Raw genomic sequence first — 16,184 nt, 5'->3', positions numbered from 1 at the left:
GAGAGTTGATACATGTGAGAAGTCACCTGACTTCAAACTGTCTCATAGGATCTAAAACTGCTAGCCACTTTGAAAATGTCAGCTTGCATTTACTACCCATCCTTTAGCCAGTATTTTGCTGATATGGGAAGACTCTACATTAGAGATGTGCTATATGTGGTTTGTCGCTACAGTACTACTGATGCTACTTAATGACTCTCACTCTTTTGGGGGCTTTTCCCTTACACATCACCATGTGAAAATCAGACTTGGTATGCAGAAATTCCTCATAGCAGAGCATGCTGGAACAGGCTTTTCTAGAAAAAAACCCTACATGTTTCTGCCAGCCTTAATTCATATAGACTCGTAGAATCATAGAATAGTTAGGGCTGGAAAGGACCTCAAGATCATCTAGTTCCAACCCCCCTGCCATGGGCAAGGACACCTCACTAAACCATGTCACCCAAGGCTTCATCCAACCTGGCCTTGAACACTGCCATAGATAGATAGATAGATAGATAGATATAGATATGTATATATTTTGGTGTAGGAAGTTTTATTACAGTTCTCACTTCCTTTAGTTATCTACTATCAATTTCTCATTACTTTGAACACATGCAATGATAAGCAAGAGATCTGCAAATATTAACGGGAACAAAATAAGTTCTTGGTTTGGGTGTTGAACCAGTCTGTGCTTTTCTACTCTATTGGGATTTGTCAAGTCACGCGCCTTTAGTTCTTTATACAAAACAGGTGATGGAATAGCATGAATCATTTACATGTGATTTACCTGTGTCTACTCTGTAATTTTCCAAATCCAAACTGCACATGACTGATGGGAGTTCACAAAGTTTATTTCAAAGCAAATCATATTTAACATGGCACATGTGCAGTAGCCAGTGGCCCTAACAAAACCCTTCAGGAAAACCAAGACTTATTTGTGCAGGTTGATCACTGTGTATGTAGCTGCTCTGCTACCAGGACCTCAGCTGATGAATCTGCTCTGCACCAGGCCTATGGACCAGCTTGAGTCAATGGATCTTTAACTGTGAACATCCCAAGCCACCATGAAAAGATCTGTAGGAAGAAGCTGACCTTTATTACTGATTGCTTCTTGCCCATGCTGCCATCTGTTTGAATATAAAAAACTGGAAAATAATGATTTTCCCAAACCTGATGAAAATACTTGTCATGTCTCTACTACTGATGCCTATGAGGTCTCCAACCTACAATTCCATCCCCTGGAAATCCTGAATTTCTCGAGGGTACACACACATCTCTCCCAGACCTGCAGAGATCTGAAAAGTAGCATGACAGCTCCTTGGAGATCCTTAACTCTACTGATGTGCTGCATAACCAGTTTGAACCGAGGGTTTCAAGCCAGCTCCCTTCAAATTGGCCGGCAGTACAGACCATGTTAAGCTTACGTGCATCTATAATATATGTCTGTATGTATGCCAGACTTGGACAACATTTTGGCTGGCTTTTGGAGAGCTGGCTAAAGAATTTCACCACTTCCCTTTTGTTTTGTTACTACCCTAAAAGTCTTTTTAGCAAATGCTCTATTTTTATTTGACATGTATGCACATGGTCCGTTTGCATGTGTGTGTGATTAGGAATATAGTTCTGCTCTATCTTGCCCTCCTTTGGAAGGCTGCTGCTCAGAGTTTCTCCCAGCAAAACGAAATCTCTGGGAAGGTCCAACAAAGTTAAAATGCTGTGCAGCGAATTTATTATTGTTGTTATAGGCCCTTATTCAGGAAAGTGCTTAAGTATGTACTTAAGTCCCATTGAAATCATCAGGACTTAAAAACATGCTTAAATTCAAACATATACTTCCTCTGAATTGGGATGTATTTCAGCACATGCTTAAATGCTTTCCTGAACTGGAGCCATAGTCAACAAGAGTGGCCTGTGATACAGAGGACTTGTGCTACAAGATTTACTTCTTACTTGAGACCTACCAGTGCTGCTCTATGAATATATGCTTCTTAGCTTGCCTCTCCGTTGGTGGCACTCCAAAGAGCTTACTGGCTTTTGCATTTGGATGAGAAGTTGTGAAAGAGATGAGAAACTGGAAAAGAAAATGATCCTTACTAAAGCAATACCTTGGCATGTCTGATCTCGTGTTTCAGCCAATGATTTTCCCCTACAATGGAGATTTGTGCTATTGTGTGTGTGGTATAATTACTAAGGCAGATTTTTTTTTTAATGGCACAATAAATAGGATATTTCCTGGCCTGCTCTGGGTTTTGAATAGGATTTTCACTTCCCCTTTGGGTTCTGAGCGTAAGGAGAGTAAGTGTCAAAAGGCAGGCGCTTTCCCAATTTTAAAACAGAGAGGGTGTAACCGTGTGTAATGTGAGTCTAGATTTTGATTGTAGGGATGATGAAATCAAATCCTTCCTTAATCCTTACTGGGAAACTGAGGTAAATTTGCCTGCCTGATTTTGCTAACTCATTAAAATCCTTTTGAAAAAGAAATGTGCTTTAGTGTCATCAAAACTGTCTCCCTACTTCACTCCAGAGTCTCAGAGAGCACTGGATCATTGTGCAGAGCAGCCTCAATGCAATGAAAATGGAAAGGAGGAGGAGAATGGGTAAACCCAGGTACATTGTCTTCCTGGAGAAAACACAGTGCTTTCGGACATGCAACCCTTTCCAGGGCTGCCTTTTTTAAGCTAGGTGCTTAGTCATTATTAATGACAGTATATCTCTTTAAAACCGCTGTATTTTGGGAATAACTGGAAATGAAACTTGCTTTCCTTCCCCTCCCCTCCACCCCTGTTAAGGTTAGTCAGAATAATATAGAGTTGTCTGTGTGCATTGCAGTCACTGTGTTGGTGTATTTTTGGAGCTTATTCCAGTTATTTCATGTGTAGCAGAGTGTTAGCTTGAACTTGGGAAGAGTTCCCTATTCATGGCATTCAGCTGTGCTGTGCAGTGGTTGGATGCTCTTGATATTACCTCTGCTTTACAAAAATACTTGGCACAAACTCATAATATCACCAAGAATTCCTCCCCCCTCCTTAATGTGTTCCTTGGTAATGGTTCTGTACATCCCCCAGTTGTGTACACAAATATCTTTGAAGTTTAATTAATTCATTAAAAATAGCTGAAGTATTTAAGGAGGAGTACCTTATAAATAATGAAGGAGAACGTCTTGTTCGTTCTTGCCATTACTCAGATAGAAACAAGCAGCTGGTATGATGGTGGAGGTTTCCTGATGTGATTATACCGAGTTCCAGGGCAGGACCTTGCATCAATTGGTGTGAAGTACCTAAATGGCTGAAGAAGTAGAAAAGGATTTCTATTTTTTTACTGGGTGAACCAATGCAAGTAAGCTTGTGAGAAGCGATGGGAGCAGAAACTGATGTTTCCAAGATGGAGCACATTTATTCTCTAGAAATTCTGCCTCCACAAAGTCCATGCTATTCTATTGCTGAGGTCCACATTCATCACACCTGAATTCAGGCACTGATTGGTTTTAGTCAAAGTGAAACGTGACCAGATCAATCTTTTGGATGTGCATGCTGGCCTTGGCCTTAGGCTTATTAGTTAAACTTCAGTGGGATAAGCATTAACCAGAATCTCACCTAGCAGATACTTGAATCTGGTTTACTCTTCCATAGTCACTCTGGGGATTTGACTTTTCAGATGAGGTCCTTCTCTGTAAGGAAAAGGTGGCTCTGAAATCCTTTCACAGCTTTAGGGCTTACAGTGCGCTTTAAAAGCTATGTCCTTGATCCTAGTGCCTACAAAGCCTCAAGCCTATCCCTAGTTGCAAACATTAAATCAGAAATATTTGGTGTTTCTGGCAGGGAGAGTGCATATATCAACTTGCTCCTTTTTATATGTAGTTGATCATTTTTGCTGTGCTTCAGGGAAGCTATGTGAAAAAGCTTTTGTGCTTTAATAACAGCAGGAATAAATGGTGTTTCTCTAACTTGTCAGTTTTTTGTTCTTTTCTTTCCATCCACTGTTTGATTTCTTGATCTTGATGAAGGTATTATTTAATTCCTGCATTCTGAGCCCTTAACCTTGAACAGATACATAATAAGCCTGTATTTAGGCACTAGTGGGGTGCTTTAAGCAAGCTGTTTTTCTTTGAAGCTAAGAGTAACTAAGGCTGGGAAGTTCTCTTTTCTTCCTCATCTCCTCCTGGTAGTTAATAGACTTCACAGGGGTCTTGAGACTCTCTGATAAGTCTTTGAAGGTATTACCTACTAAGGTTTTGCTCTTTCTGAGTGCTGAACACTGAACTACTGACTGCTCTTAGAAGCAATGAGAAAGAATTCACAAAACCAACAGAGCCTTGACTATAATATCTGCAGAAAAAAAGAGCTGAATTTAATGGGTAATTTGTATTGCTGGGGAGATTTTGACTCTGTTCCCTCCTCTGTCACCAGCTTGCCTTGTGATTTGTGGTAGCATTTTCAGTTATGCCAGTCACATGAGATCAAAAACCATGAGTCAGACTCCACCCAAATCATGAGCCTGGCTTCCAGATCCAGGAGCTTTGAACAGAGATCATACCATGCTTTTTCTTTAGTTTATCTTTCATTTCTGGAATTTCCTCTGTCTATTCCCAATATGTCTCTAGCAATTAATGTTTCCCACTCCTTTGGAAGTGTTGGGAAGACATTTTGACCATTTGGGCTGTTGGAAGCCTCATTTGACCTGCACAATTAAATTAGGTTTTGATATCCAAGTGAATCTTATTTCTTCCAGACTTCACATCTTTCTCCTGTCCCCAATGACTTCTGCATCCCTTAGCCTCACATGACCCATCACTCCTGTTTCTTCCTTGCCATGCAGCTGCTCTGTTGCCCCTTTAGTCCTCTCTGGTATTGAGAGGATTTTTCCACTGTTGCCTTGCAGGATATAGAACGGGTAAAAAGCTGCAGATCTGGGTAACCCTTACCCTTTGTATGAGAATATATACTTGGAGAGAGCAGGGAAATGGTCTAAGTATCTTTCCTGAAAAAAGATGTTGTTACTTGCAGCACAAGGTGTAGTGATGAGGGCAGGCAGGAGATCACCTCCATGAAGGATGGAGACCTCCAAGGAAGGCCAGAGCTTTGCATGTTACTGTGAGACATGACCTCTTTGCTCTCAAGGTGTTTGGAGAACTTGGCAAATCAGAGTTTTACACTCTGAAGGGAATCAGGTGAAGAATGAACAGGAATCAATGAATTTACAAACCAAAGTAAATCCAGAGAATGTAAGATGAGAATCATCCATTTGGTCTCCCTCTAATTCAGTCATTGATCTGTTTTTCTTCAAATTTTAGGTTTGTAATATATTGTTTAGACTCACTTAGCCAACTCCATTATGAAGGATATGATTATGATCTGAGATGGTGAAAAGGACAAAGAGAAATTTGGTGTTGTATTGCTGTTTTCTCCTATAGCATTTGCTTCTTTTCAGGAAGGGTAAGAAGTTAAAGGTTCTTGGCAATGGTTTAACAAGCTAAATCAATGAATATGACTTTGCAGTAATTACTGCATGCAATACAGTTGTGTCTGATATTCCCATTGTAACATTGCCATTGTTTTGCCATGAGATTTGAAGATCAGAGCTAACTAGTGAAATTTTGCAGAACTACGCTAACCACACCTCAGGCAGATGGGAAAATGCATCTTCTTTTGCTCATCCTCACACCATACCACTCTTTCACCCCATTGTTTGCTGATTCTTACATGTGCCATGTGCAAGGTATATTGCAGATCCATAATTCCAGGTAAAAATACAGCCAAACTGTACCACCATATCCAAATACCCCTAGAATCTGTGTGCTCAAAACCAGTCTTAACTCAGAGAAAAACTCTTTACGTATCCCTAAACTTCACAGCGGGCTGTCTCCAAGCCTTGATTGCACAGTCTCTCTGTGTTTTGGTGGATAGGAGTTGTGGAATTTGTTTTCAAACCCAGAATCATCAAGAACTATATTCAAAACATGAGAAAGATTCCCGACGCCAACCAGAAAATCTCTCAGCTAAACATTTCAGATGCAAGGCCTGAATCTGTAGCAACTGGACACATCTCAAAGTACTTCTCGTTGTGCTGTGAATGTTTCACAGAACTGCAATAATTAGAAATTATTCCTTCCTTAAGACAGACAAATGCTACCTCACAGCTTGAATATTAACAAGATAAAGTTTATGAGAGCACGCAGAGTAATATAATATTTTCTCCAAAGGAAAAGGGCATCTATTTACTTAGCTCTTTCATCAGCCGTTTTCAGACACACACAGTGTGCATAAAATACAGTTATGCAACCCGTGTGGTTCAACAACGGAAGGTTGGTTGCTTCACCAGGATTAAAAGAATCTTTTAAACACAATGGTACCACAAATTAAAATGGAAATCTATCAAAACCATTATCATCCTGAAAGCTTTGGCCACAAGCATAATTATTGTAGAAGGATGTTGTCCTTGGACGCAGCTCTGGCTCAGTTCAGCTAGTGTTATTTGTATCCTTCATGGCTCAAAGTCAGGATTTGCATGGCTAAGGACCATAAATTTTCAGAGGAAAAAATAGGCTGTTTCCTCAATGCTAACACTAGCAGTTTTTTATTGTTTTGTAGTGGTTTGTAAGCAACTCATTAGATACTAGAGATAGGAACAAACTGAATGTGGTGGCTGAAATCTGCTCTGAACCTTGGAAGAATTCAGATAGAGATTTTGTCTAGATCTGGTTGTTTGTGTCTGAGGCTGTTACTTTACTTATATGAACAAGTATGAGTGAATGTCCAGAGTGCTTGGGTTTAAATTTAAATCTCAAAGTCCACATTTTGGACCATAATACAGTGAAACAGTCCTTGAGCTGATACAAGCTGCAATCCACAGTAGTAAACAGAGTAGAAAACCTGTCCTGAATTTTCTAGCATGTCCATGAGGTGTGCAGTCCTTATAGGGATGTGAGTAATTCAGAGAATATAGTCTCCTGGATACTGCTTGCCATCAGCAAGGGACACATCTTCTTTACCCAGAGCTGCCCTCAAGAGAAACTTCAGGCGACTTTCTCAAGCTCCTCATGATGGCCAAATCCTGGAGTAACTCCATTTTTGTGTGGATGATAAACTATATTAAATAGCAGGCACTGATGGTTATTTTTAAAGTGGTTATTTTTCTTTCAACATCCAATTTTCCATCTTGAGGGAGGTAAGTGATTAACAAGTCTGAAATCTATTTTTCTTCTGTTTCCATCCCTCAGGCTGGAATAGATGGAGAAAGCATTGGGAACTGCCCGTTCTCCCAGCGTCTCTTCATGATCCTCTGGCTCAAAGGAGTTGTGTTCAATGTCACCACTGTTGACCTGAAAAGGTACAAATCATTCCGTTTAATTGAAAATAGTTATATGATCTAGTGTTTTGCATATAGAAAGGCCCTCCCAGGTTCAATCAGATTGGTATCTAGCCTAGAGAGTCTGTGGTACACAATAAATAGTTGGGATCCAGGTTGGGTTGTTGGGGTTTTTTTCATTTGTGGAATGTTTTTATATTAAACAGGGCACTTGGGGTAGTTTCAAAGTCTTCTAACCACAAACTGGATTAAAAAAAAAAAAAAGACAAAAACCAGAAAGGCAAACTGATTTTTTGGGATCTATAAATATCTGTGCAAATGCTTTGCCATAAAGATTAGTGATTTCATGACTCTTTCTGTCTCTGCAGAAAGCCAGCTGACCTACACAATCTGGCTCCTGGGACCCACCCACCTTTCTTGACTTTTAATGGAGAAGTCAAGACAGATGTTAACAAGATTGAGGAATTCTTGGAAGAGACTCTCGCACCTCCAAAGTAAGAACTTGCAATTTTTCTTTCGGTCAGTATTCCATTTCCTAGGAATGAAAGATGTCCTAAGAGGAGTTCCTAAAAAGCACTCCATCCTACAATCTTTACTTACAGGAGTAATATTTATTTATGAAACTTACTGGCTTCAGTGAGATGACTTCCATGTGTGAAGGTTGCTTGTGTGACTAATAACTGCAGAATGTTTTCTCTGTACACATTTCAGGATGCCCTTGTATGCAGAATTAAGGAGACCAAAGCTAGAAAAATTTTGTAGGGGTCTGGTGTCCACATTTCACAAAGCTAAAAATAACTTGGAATAGATGCCGAGAATTGCCACACAAAAATATCTGTGCCAGGAAAAGCATTTTGCAGTGAAAAGCTGGAGGTTTCTGAGCTGTATGGTGTATTAGAAAGGTTGGAAGGGGAACTGATTACAGAGTACGAGAGGCTCTGGAGGCAGAAAAGTGCTCGTTATTCTAGTGAAGAAGTGACAAGAGCCCATGACTGGAAGTTATAACCAAACTAATTCAGATTACAAAGAAGGCACAATTTTGTTCTGTATGAATGATTACCCATTGGAACAAGCTCCCAAAGAATGATTTAGATATACCAGATACACCTCAGTTAGTCCAACATTTTGGACTTCATACAAGGATAATGGGGGGAGAGGGAAGGGAGGGAACTGTTGGCTTGTGATCTGGACTTTAAAATCTATGAATCAGTGAAAATTGGCTTGGCTCCTCGCAGGGTGTTTTACCTCGAAGTGAATCAGCAGCTATAGGCCAGTTCTGAGGCAAGAGATCAGATATTTAAATTTTCTATACTCTGTTCCAAGACCACTGAAGGCAGTAGGAGTCGTTTGTTTGTGTTGGTCTTTCAAATAGATGTATTCCTTTGTGCCAGATGTCTATAAAAAACGATTCAGGGACTGAAAACTTTATGTTCCTTCACCTGGGTACTAATACGCCTTGCTGTTACTTTCTGGAGTACATTTTCAGTATAAGGAATTAGACATGACTGACATTCATAATGGAGAGAGCTGGCTGCCAAACTCGCCTGCACCTTTCTGGAAATTTATGCTTCCTTCTGATTTAAGGCCACTGTATCTTGGATTGTGGTAACATAAAGCACCAGTGCAATTACCTTTGTCATGAAGCCATCCCTCTGTAACCATGCAAAACGCCTTCCTTGACAGACACAGTTATTATTAAGAGGGACTTGCCAAGCAGTTGTTTCGAGATAAATGACAGTGTTAATTGCAGTTCCTCGTACAGGGCTTTTTCCTTTCTTCTTGCAAATTGTATTTGTAATCATCCTTATGTTGCTGGTAACAAGATGTCATTCTCCACACTGCTTCTCCCTTTTTAGGTACCCTAAGCTGGCTGCCAAGCACCGGGAATCAAACACTGCTGGAATTGATATATTTTCCAAATTTTCTGCATACATCAAAAACACCAAGCAGCAGGATAATGCTGGTGAGTAGGATCATTATCAAATGTGCCAGGGAGTCTGTGTGCTTAGATGTGTAATAATTTTGCCATTCTTCCATAATTTTATTGTAAACTCTGTTCACATGACATCAGGTACTGCTACTGATCCCCTTGAGATGGTTGGTTCACTGGACTCAATTCACATATCCATCCATGCTTGAATTAACTACTTCTATAATAATAAATAAAACAGGCCACAGAATACTTAGTAGTGCCTTTACCAACTGTCATGGCACAGCTCCTGCCCACAGAGCCCAGCTTCTCCTCCAGACCAGGATCCAGTACTGGTTACTGGAAGTGCCTGGTGGTCTGACTGCCTCCTCTACTCTGCCCAGGCACCTCTTAGAGGAACGTGTGTTGACTGGGTTCAAAACTGTGCTAGTACTGAAAATTTAGCAGTGAATGACTGGGTGAGAGCAGCTCATGCCCTGAAGCTTCATAGTTGTTTAGATCTAGCTGTCACACTCTTGGCCCACTTATGATTATGTTACGCTGTTATAGCTAATTTGCTCATATAAACTGACTTACAGCAAGACATTAAATGTAAAATAAGTAAATTAAAGAAGTGGCTTTAAGAAATGTAATTTGCACTCTGTAAGCTTCAGACTTTTCCTCAGATGTTTGTGTGTCAAAAGAAAGAACCTCCCAGAAGCTGGATGCCATGCATATTTACATGCATCCTACACTGTCTTCTTAATGAAACTGCTTTTCTTGTTCATATTCCCCTTGGAAAGGCAAGACTTCAACTAGTTCAAGCTCCTCTTCCTGGGTGAAAGCTAATGGATTTACATTGCCATATCCGTTGAAATGATCTAAAAGAATACTTGCAGTTACTCACTGATGTACATCCTACTGTATATTACTAATTTCACAGACAGACCTAAGGCATGTAAAATACCATGTGCTTGTATTGTATCATTCAGAGAAGACTAGATTTTTTCAGATTCCAGCTTTGCCACAGTTTTCATCTGTGTGATTATGTTTCATTGCCTGGGGCTGACCCATGAGATGAAAATGGGTAAATGATGATTTATGTGAGATAACAATCTGCTCCTTAATATTTCTGTGTTGTTAACAGAAGGAAATAATTATAGTGCTTCACTTCTCAGGGATGCTAAAAAGTTGTGTTTTTTTTGTCTAATGCTAATGGGATGCTCAGCTAAGCTCTGTAGGAAGTTGTAAAAGGAAGATAAATGAAGAGTTAGACTAAATAGATGTTACAGCAAAAATAAAATAACTTGGCTATTTACAACAATTTTTTTATGGTCTGCTCTGCAGCTGTAGATCTTAAGTTCATTTGTGCAGCCCTTTGCATTCTAAAACAGCCACAGGTATCTGTCCACATGCATAATCCCAATGTGTTGCTTCTAGTGACTCTGCAACATGCAAGTCTCTGGACTCATAGGGACTGGCATCTCCAGCCAGTAATAAATGGCTGTCTTAGAGGTGTCTGTGTTTGGTCATAACCAGAGCTGGAATTCAAGGTTGTATATCTGCTCCTGTAAGATAAGGAATCTAACCTTACAAAGTGCTCATGACTGGGTCTGCACAGCTTTACTAGCTGCAGTGTGATTAATGGGAGCTTTCTCTAGTTCTGCCCAGCAGACTCTTGGTTTAGGTACTCTTAAAAATGAAAGGAAAACACTTCCCAGGGGCAATTATGCACACTAAGACTATAGGGAAGAGGTGTTAAGTGGCAGTAGAACAACAATCTTTGTTTCTTTCAAACATCCTCACTCCTTTTTGCTATCTGACTTGTGATCTTGTGATATCCAGACACACTGCAATCTCTAAACATACTGATACTCAATTTCCCTGTCTGAAGCAGAGGAAACTTTTTAGCTTAAGTTTTTAGAGCTGGAGTGCTGCAGTGAAAGGAGAATAAAGCAGAGATGAGCAGAGTATAAATCATACCTAAATGCTTTTTCTATCAACAGAGTAAAGTACCTGAAGACCTCAGAGTCCTTGGGACTATCAGTGCAGACTTATGCCATAGAATCATAGAATAGTTAGGGTTGGAAAGGACCTTAAGATCATCTAGTTCCCCCCCCCCCCCCCCCCCCCCCCCCCCCTGCCCCCCCCCCCCCCCCCCCCCCCCCCCCCCCCCCGCCATAGGCATGCATTAATTAGACTTTAATTCTGGCAAATTGACTTTCAGTTTTCAAGGGCTAAGCAATAGATTTTCCCTTGTCCCAGGGATATCTTACCCACTTTCCAGTTCTTCTGAACCTACCACAGTTATTCTGAAGGCTGATTTGGATGGCAGATAGTGAGTTAATGAAAAGGTAGTTGTGTTATATTTCTTGAGCAGTGAAAAGACTATGCAAAAGGAAAGAGCAACACTACTGGATACCTATTTCCTAATGAACCTATTGCTTTTTGATTGGCATTTTTAAAAATTGCAATGGTATTTTTATTTTTAAATTGCAAGACCAATTAGAAAGGGATCTGGGGCTCTAGCCCTGCTCTGATGCATGCCATTTTGCAGAAGGTTCTGATGCATTATCATTTCTATATAACAATAGAAGTAGTTGTATATAGATCTGTAATAATGGAAAGCATTTTATAAATATAATATGTACTTATGTAGGTGAATGTCCCTTTCCCTGTGTCCATATGTGCAGGTGAGATCCAAAAAGAACTGAGACTGCTGCTTTTGGTTAATCTTAAACTGTTCCTGTATACCTCAGCTCTCAGATAAAGGTAATACATGTCTCACAGTCATCCTCTGATCAGCTCGCAGTTCCAGCTGACTCAAGTTCTTGTGTTAATCTGGAAAGCCACAGCAGTGACAGGGACATCAGTTCTGCACGAGCAAATACACAAATAGAGTAAGACTTGTTAATAAATCAAGAATAGAAAGCAGAACACAGACTGTTATAAAAATACAATTGTAATTTATTTTAGTTGGGAATAGGGGAGTGCTGACTACCAAGTGAGTTAAATCACCAAACATCAGGTTCTTTAAATTATGTTCTCTTAAACTGGGAGTCAGGGAGGTGAATTCATTAAAGTGTGGGAGATCAGACTGGAAATTTGCAGCATCAGCCTATCTCTAGCTGTGAGAAGTGTGGATTAAGTGTAATTATATATGATAATTCTTCATAGCACACTGGTTTAGCAGTGATCGTATGATGTGCGTAACATGAGCTCTCACCGCAGCCTGTGGGTATTACTTCTTTGCTGAAAAGTGGCAAGAAGTGGTTGGAATAATGAATGAGGTTTATGCAGTATGAGAATACTGGATGTGAGAATTAATGAGAACTTAATGCATGCCGAAGATAAGCCCAAGGTGGTGTTCCTCCCAAGATGGTTTACGGTCAGGGTCATACAACACCTTCAGATGTCAACTGATTCCATCACTTAGCCATGTCATTGCAGTATTCCTTATCCTGAGAGAGGTGGTGAGGTGGCACAGGTAACAGAATCTGCAGCCATTAATTAGCTAAATGATTTCTGTATTTTGGGTTTGTTTGTTTGTTTGTTTGTTTTTATTTTTTCTGATAGTGTAAAAGTTACAGAAGAAAACAAGATTTGTAATTTTTTGGATTAGTGAATGTCTGATTTCTTGCCTGTAAAGAAGATGCAATGTTGCATATATATCTGTTTCTAAGATTGTGATACCCTCTGCTGGCAAAGATGTGGATACATAAAGAAAACAGCTTTACAATTGGGGCTGAAACATCCCCTTAACAAAATAGGTTTCCTTTTATCAAGACAGTTTCCTCCCATAAATGCAACATCATCAAAAGAAAAGTGTCTCATAGTAACCTATCAATTTTGACAAAGTTTCATGGAAAAAAAAATCTTGTTTGTTCTGGATGGGTTAAAATTACTTTGAGGTAAAATGCTTTAATGTTACAAAGAAAAACAGCATTTTTATTTCTCCGGATTCATGCAGTACTTCATTAGCCACACACCATTATGTTTTATGTCTGGCACAGAAGCAGGTGATAACCTTCTCTGTAAGTCTGTAAGGCAATATGTTATTGATCATGATTCATTTACTTACCAAAGGTATTTGGCAGCCAGGCTGCCCTGATTTAATAGTTCCCTGAATTTCTGATTCTTTTTTTCCATCTTTGTTTTCCTAACTTTTCTGTCTTATAGTATAAAAACGTTAAAAGGCTTGGAACAGGCTGGCTAGGGCTGTAAGCCCAGAAGCAAACATGCTCATGCCATATCAAAATCCCACCACTTTTAAGCTTCTTGAAAGGGAAGGAATTGATTCCAGATTCTCAGGATGTGGCAAGCTGTGTTTAAAGAAAGTGTGTGCATTTATTATTTCAAGTCACTTCAATTACAACAGGCTTGATTCCTTCCACCCCCCGTGTCACTTGATAATTTTATAACAGGCCTCTCTGAAGGAGTCGTCTCCTCATTGCAGGATTAGATCCACACCTCGCTTCAGTGGCACAACTGAGTTACTCAATTCTCCAGACGTTGCCACCAGGCTTCACTGCTTGTACTTGAAATGACAAGTACTCATCCATACAGGAACAGCGTCCTTGGGAGAGTTTAGTGTCAGTCATCTCAAAAACTGTTTCCTGGATGCTGTTGCTTGAGTTTTCATGGCCAATTTGAGGGTTTTTGGTTGCTTAGCAATTGTTTAATATCTAGAAAGCAATCTTGTTTGAGCACAGGAAAGTAAACCAACATCTTGTGTGTTTACTTTGGTTCCTTTCGTTGATGTTAGGCAAGTCATTCAAGCTTTGTACAGTAACCAGGGTAGCAACAATATATGTATTCATTGGAGGAGGATGAAATTTAATTAATTGGAATGCTGTGTATGTATTTGGTATCCTGCTTATTATTTTTTCTTGTGAGACTGTATACTGCAAACCAAGGGGACAACCTGTAGTAACCACCCATTAACTGTCCCGACTAAAATTGTAAGTTCTTTGGCTCATAGAATGAGCCCTTTGATTTCATTTATGAGTTTAAAAAGTTGTTCTTGAATTGAGTTCTTAGGGGGCACCAGCTCCAGTGTGGGTGGGCGCATTCATTAGTGGTACGGAAGGATATTTGACTGTATGGCTCTTCAGAAGGCACTGAGCTGGGAGACCACCAACATGATTTCATGCAGAAGAATTTCCAGCCGTCTGACCAGAGGACTCCACTTGTCTGGTTTGGATTTACATCAAGAGGCCAAAAATAAAAGCGCATTTAAATCATTAACTTACATGTGATTAAATGCTGTTCACCTCTTTCAGTAGCTACATCACACTTTGTGGTTAAGTGAGTGAGATGGGAAATGTCTCCGTGTGCTGTGTATGTATGTATACAGTAGATGGATATGCACACACACGTACAGGGCTGGCCTACATCAGTTTTAAGCTATGGTGTTACTCCTGCTAAGAAGAGAGTTAGATTCATAGCTTAGGTATGTGTACATACTCAGTGCTGTGCCCCAGTTCTTTTTAGAAGTCATTGCGTGTCTCCTTAATAAGCAGAAAATCAGTTCATTTCAAAAACCTACAGAGTATTTACAGTAATAACAGCTCTGTGGTGCAGACCCTTTGTGGTACCTGAGCTGATGTATGTACCTGGGTAGGAGCTTCTCAGTATTGTGGGTCAGCAGCAAGTCAGTGTAGGAAAGCAAAATATTTGTCCCCAAAGCATCTCCATGCTTGGTGACAAAGGGCTGGGATTCACCTCTCTTCCTTTCAACCTGGCTTCTGACTTTCAGAGGGGTCAGATTATAACTGAAAAGGTGATGCAGCTTGTCCTGAGTCTTTGAACCTTCTGGCCCATTCGGTGCCTAAAGGCTTAACCCTGTGCTCAGCAAAGCTCCTGGCAAGATTCCTCCTGACTTTGACAAAGCAAGTTTAAGAAGCTGTTTGAATGCCCTTGTATTGATGGTGAGTTTCATGTGGCAGGGACCTTGGATCAGGTTCTAATTTGGAACCAACATTAATGGTTTATGCTTTTTGTACAAATTTCCAAGCTGCTGTATGAATGTATAGGTATAAATATATTCGTGTGTGTGATGGCTGTGTATCAACTTGCCATTGAAAGTTTTCCTTCTTCCTCTTTAGTTGCAGATTTTCCCTTTTCCACTATAACACTCCACACCTGTCCAAGGCGCAGCACGGGCCACAATTCATCCTATGCTGTGACAATATTAAGTTTTCTCTGTCATGCAACCAGGAAGGACTTGAAATTGCTTTTAAAATTATTTTAGAGAAAGGACTTGCTTTGTGATGGAAGATATCAGGATGACAGATCTTTAAATTTGGCATTTTGAAGCACAAAAAAGCTATTTCAGAACATTTTAAACAAGTTTTTATGACTCCCTCTGAGCTGAATACTGTTGGACTCGTGGTAGCTGAAGTGCCTGGCAGCTTTACAAACCAGCCTTAATGCAAAAAATACCCAGTCTTTAAAACATATGTAAAATAGCTTTTCTGCAACATTTGTGGCACATAAAGTACCACATACATGTTGGTGAGTGTGATATAAAGCTTTTATTGCCATTCATTTGGGATGACCCATATAACTCACTTGTGATATGTTAATAAAACTGTTTTCCACTCTGTCTCTTTGTAAAAACACACATATAAAGATGGCTAAAACAGTGGTGATAGCTGTGTGCTAACTTGTTAAGTAGCGCTGCAAGTTGCATTTATAATCTCTCCTGCTTTATCTACTTTCTAACCAGCAATCACAGATTGATTCTAAAATGCTCAGAAACAGCACTTTGCAAATAAGTTTGCTTGAGAAATAACTTTTTGAAAGTTCTCCTCAAAATCGTGCTGGCCAGAGGCCCAGAGCCATCAGTATTCTGTCTGGTACCAGTGACAGCTTTAAGGACCAATATCTTTTCACTTGCCTAAACTAAGAACTGAAATTTTATGCCATTGGAAGGAAGAGGTTTTTCGTTTTCTAAAATTATAACAAACCATCATCTGAATCTCAG

At 39.9% G+C, this 16,184-nt stretch overlaps 1 protein-coding gene across 1 annotated transcript in view; it reads left to right on the top strand.

Moving 5' to 3' along the window:
* CLIC5 (chloride intracellular channel 5) overlaps window positions 1-16,184 on the top strand; it is a 53,455-nt gene that overhangs the window by 20,023 nt on the left and 17,248 nt on the right. Inside the window, exons 2-4 of the mRNA XM_005146421.3 lie at window positions 7,199-7,308; window positions 7,656-7,781; window positions 9,144-9,250. Of these exons, the coding sequence (XP_005146478.1) occupies window positions 7,199-7,308; window positions 7,656-7,781; window positions 9,144-9,250 (343 nt within the window). The remainder of the gene's footprint in view (window positions 1-7,198; window positions 7,309-7,655; window positions 7,782-9,143; window positions 9,251-16,184) is intronic.

The sequence above is a fragment of the Melopsittacus undulatus genome, chromosome 3 (assembly GCF_012275295.1).
Source record: "Melopsittacus undulatus isolate bMelUnd1 chromosome 3, bMelUnd1.mat.Z, whole genome shotgun sequence".
Lineage (NCBI taxonomy): Eukaryota > Metazoa > Chordata > Aves > Psittaciformes > Psittaculidae > Melopsittacus > Melopsittacus undulatus.
The sequence above is the reverse complement of the archived record's forward strand: the minus strand, read 5'-3'. Positions and strand labels throughout refer to the sequence as shown.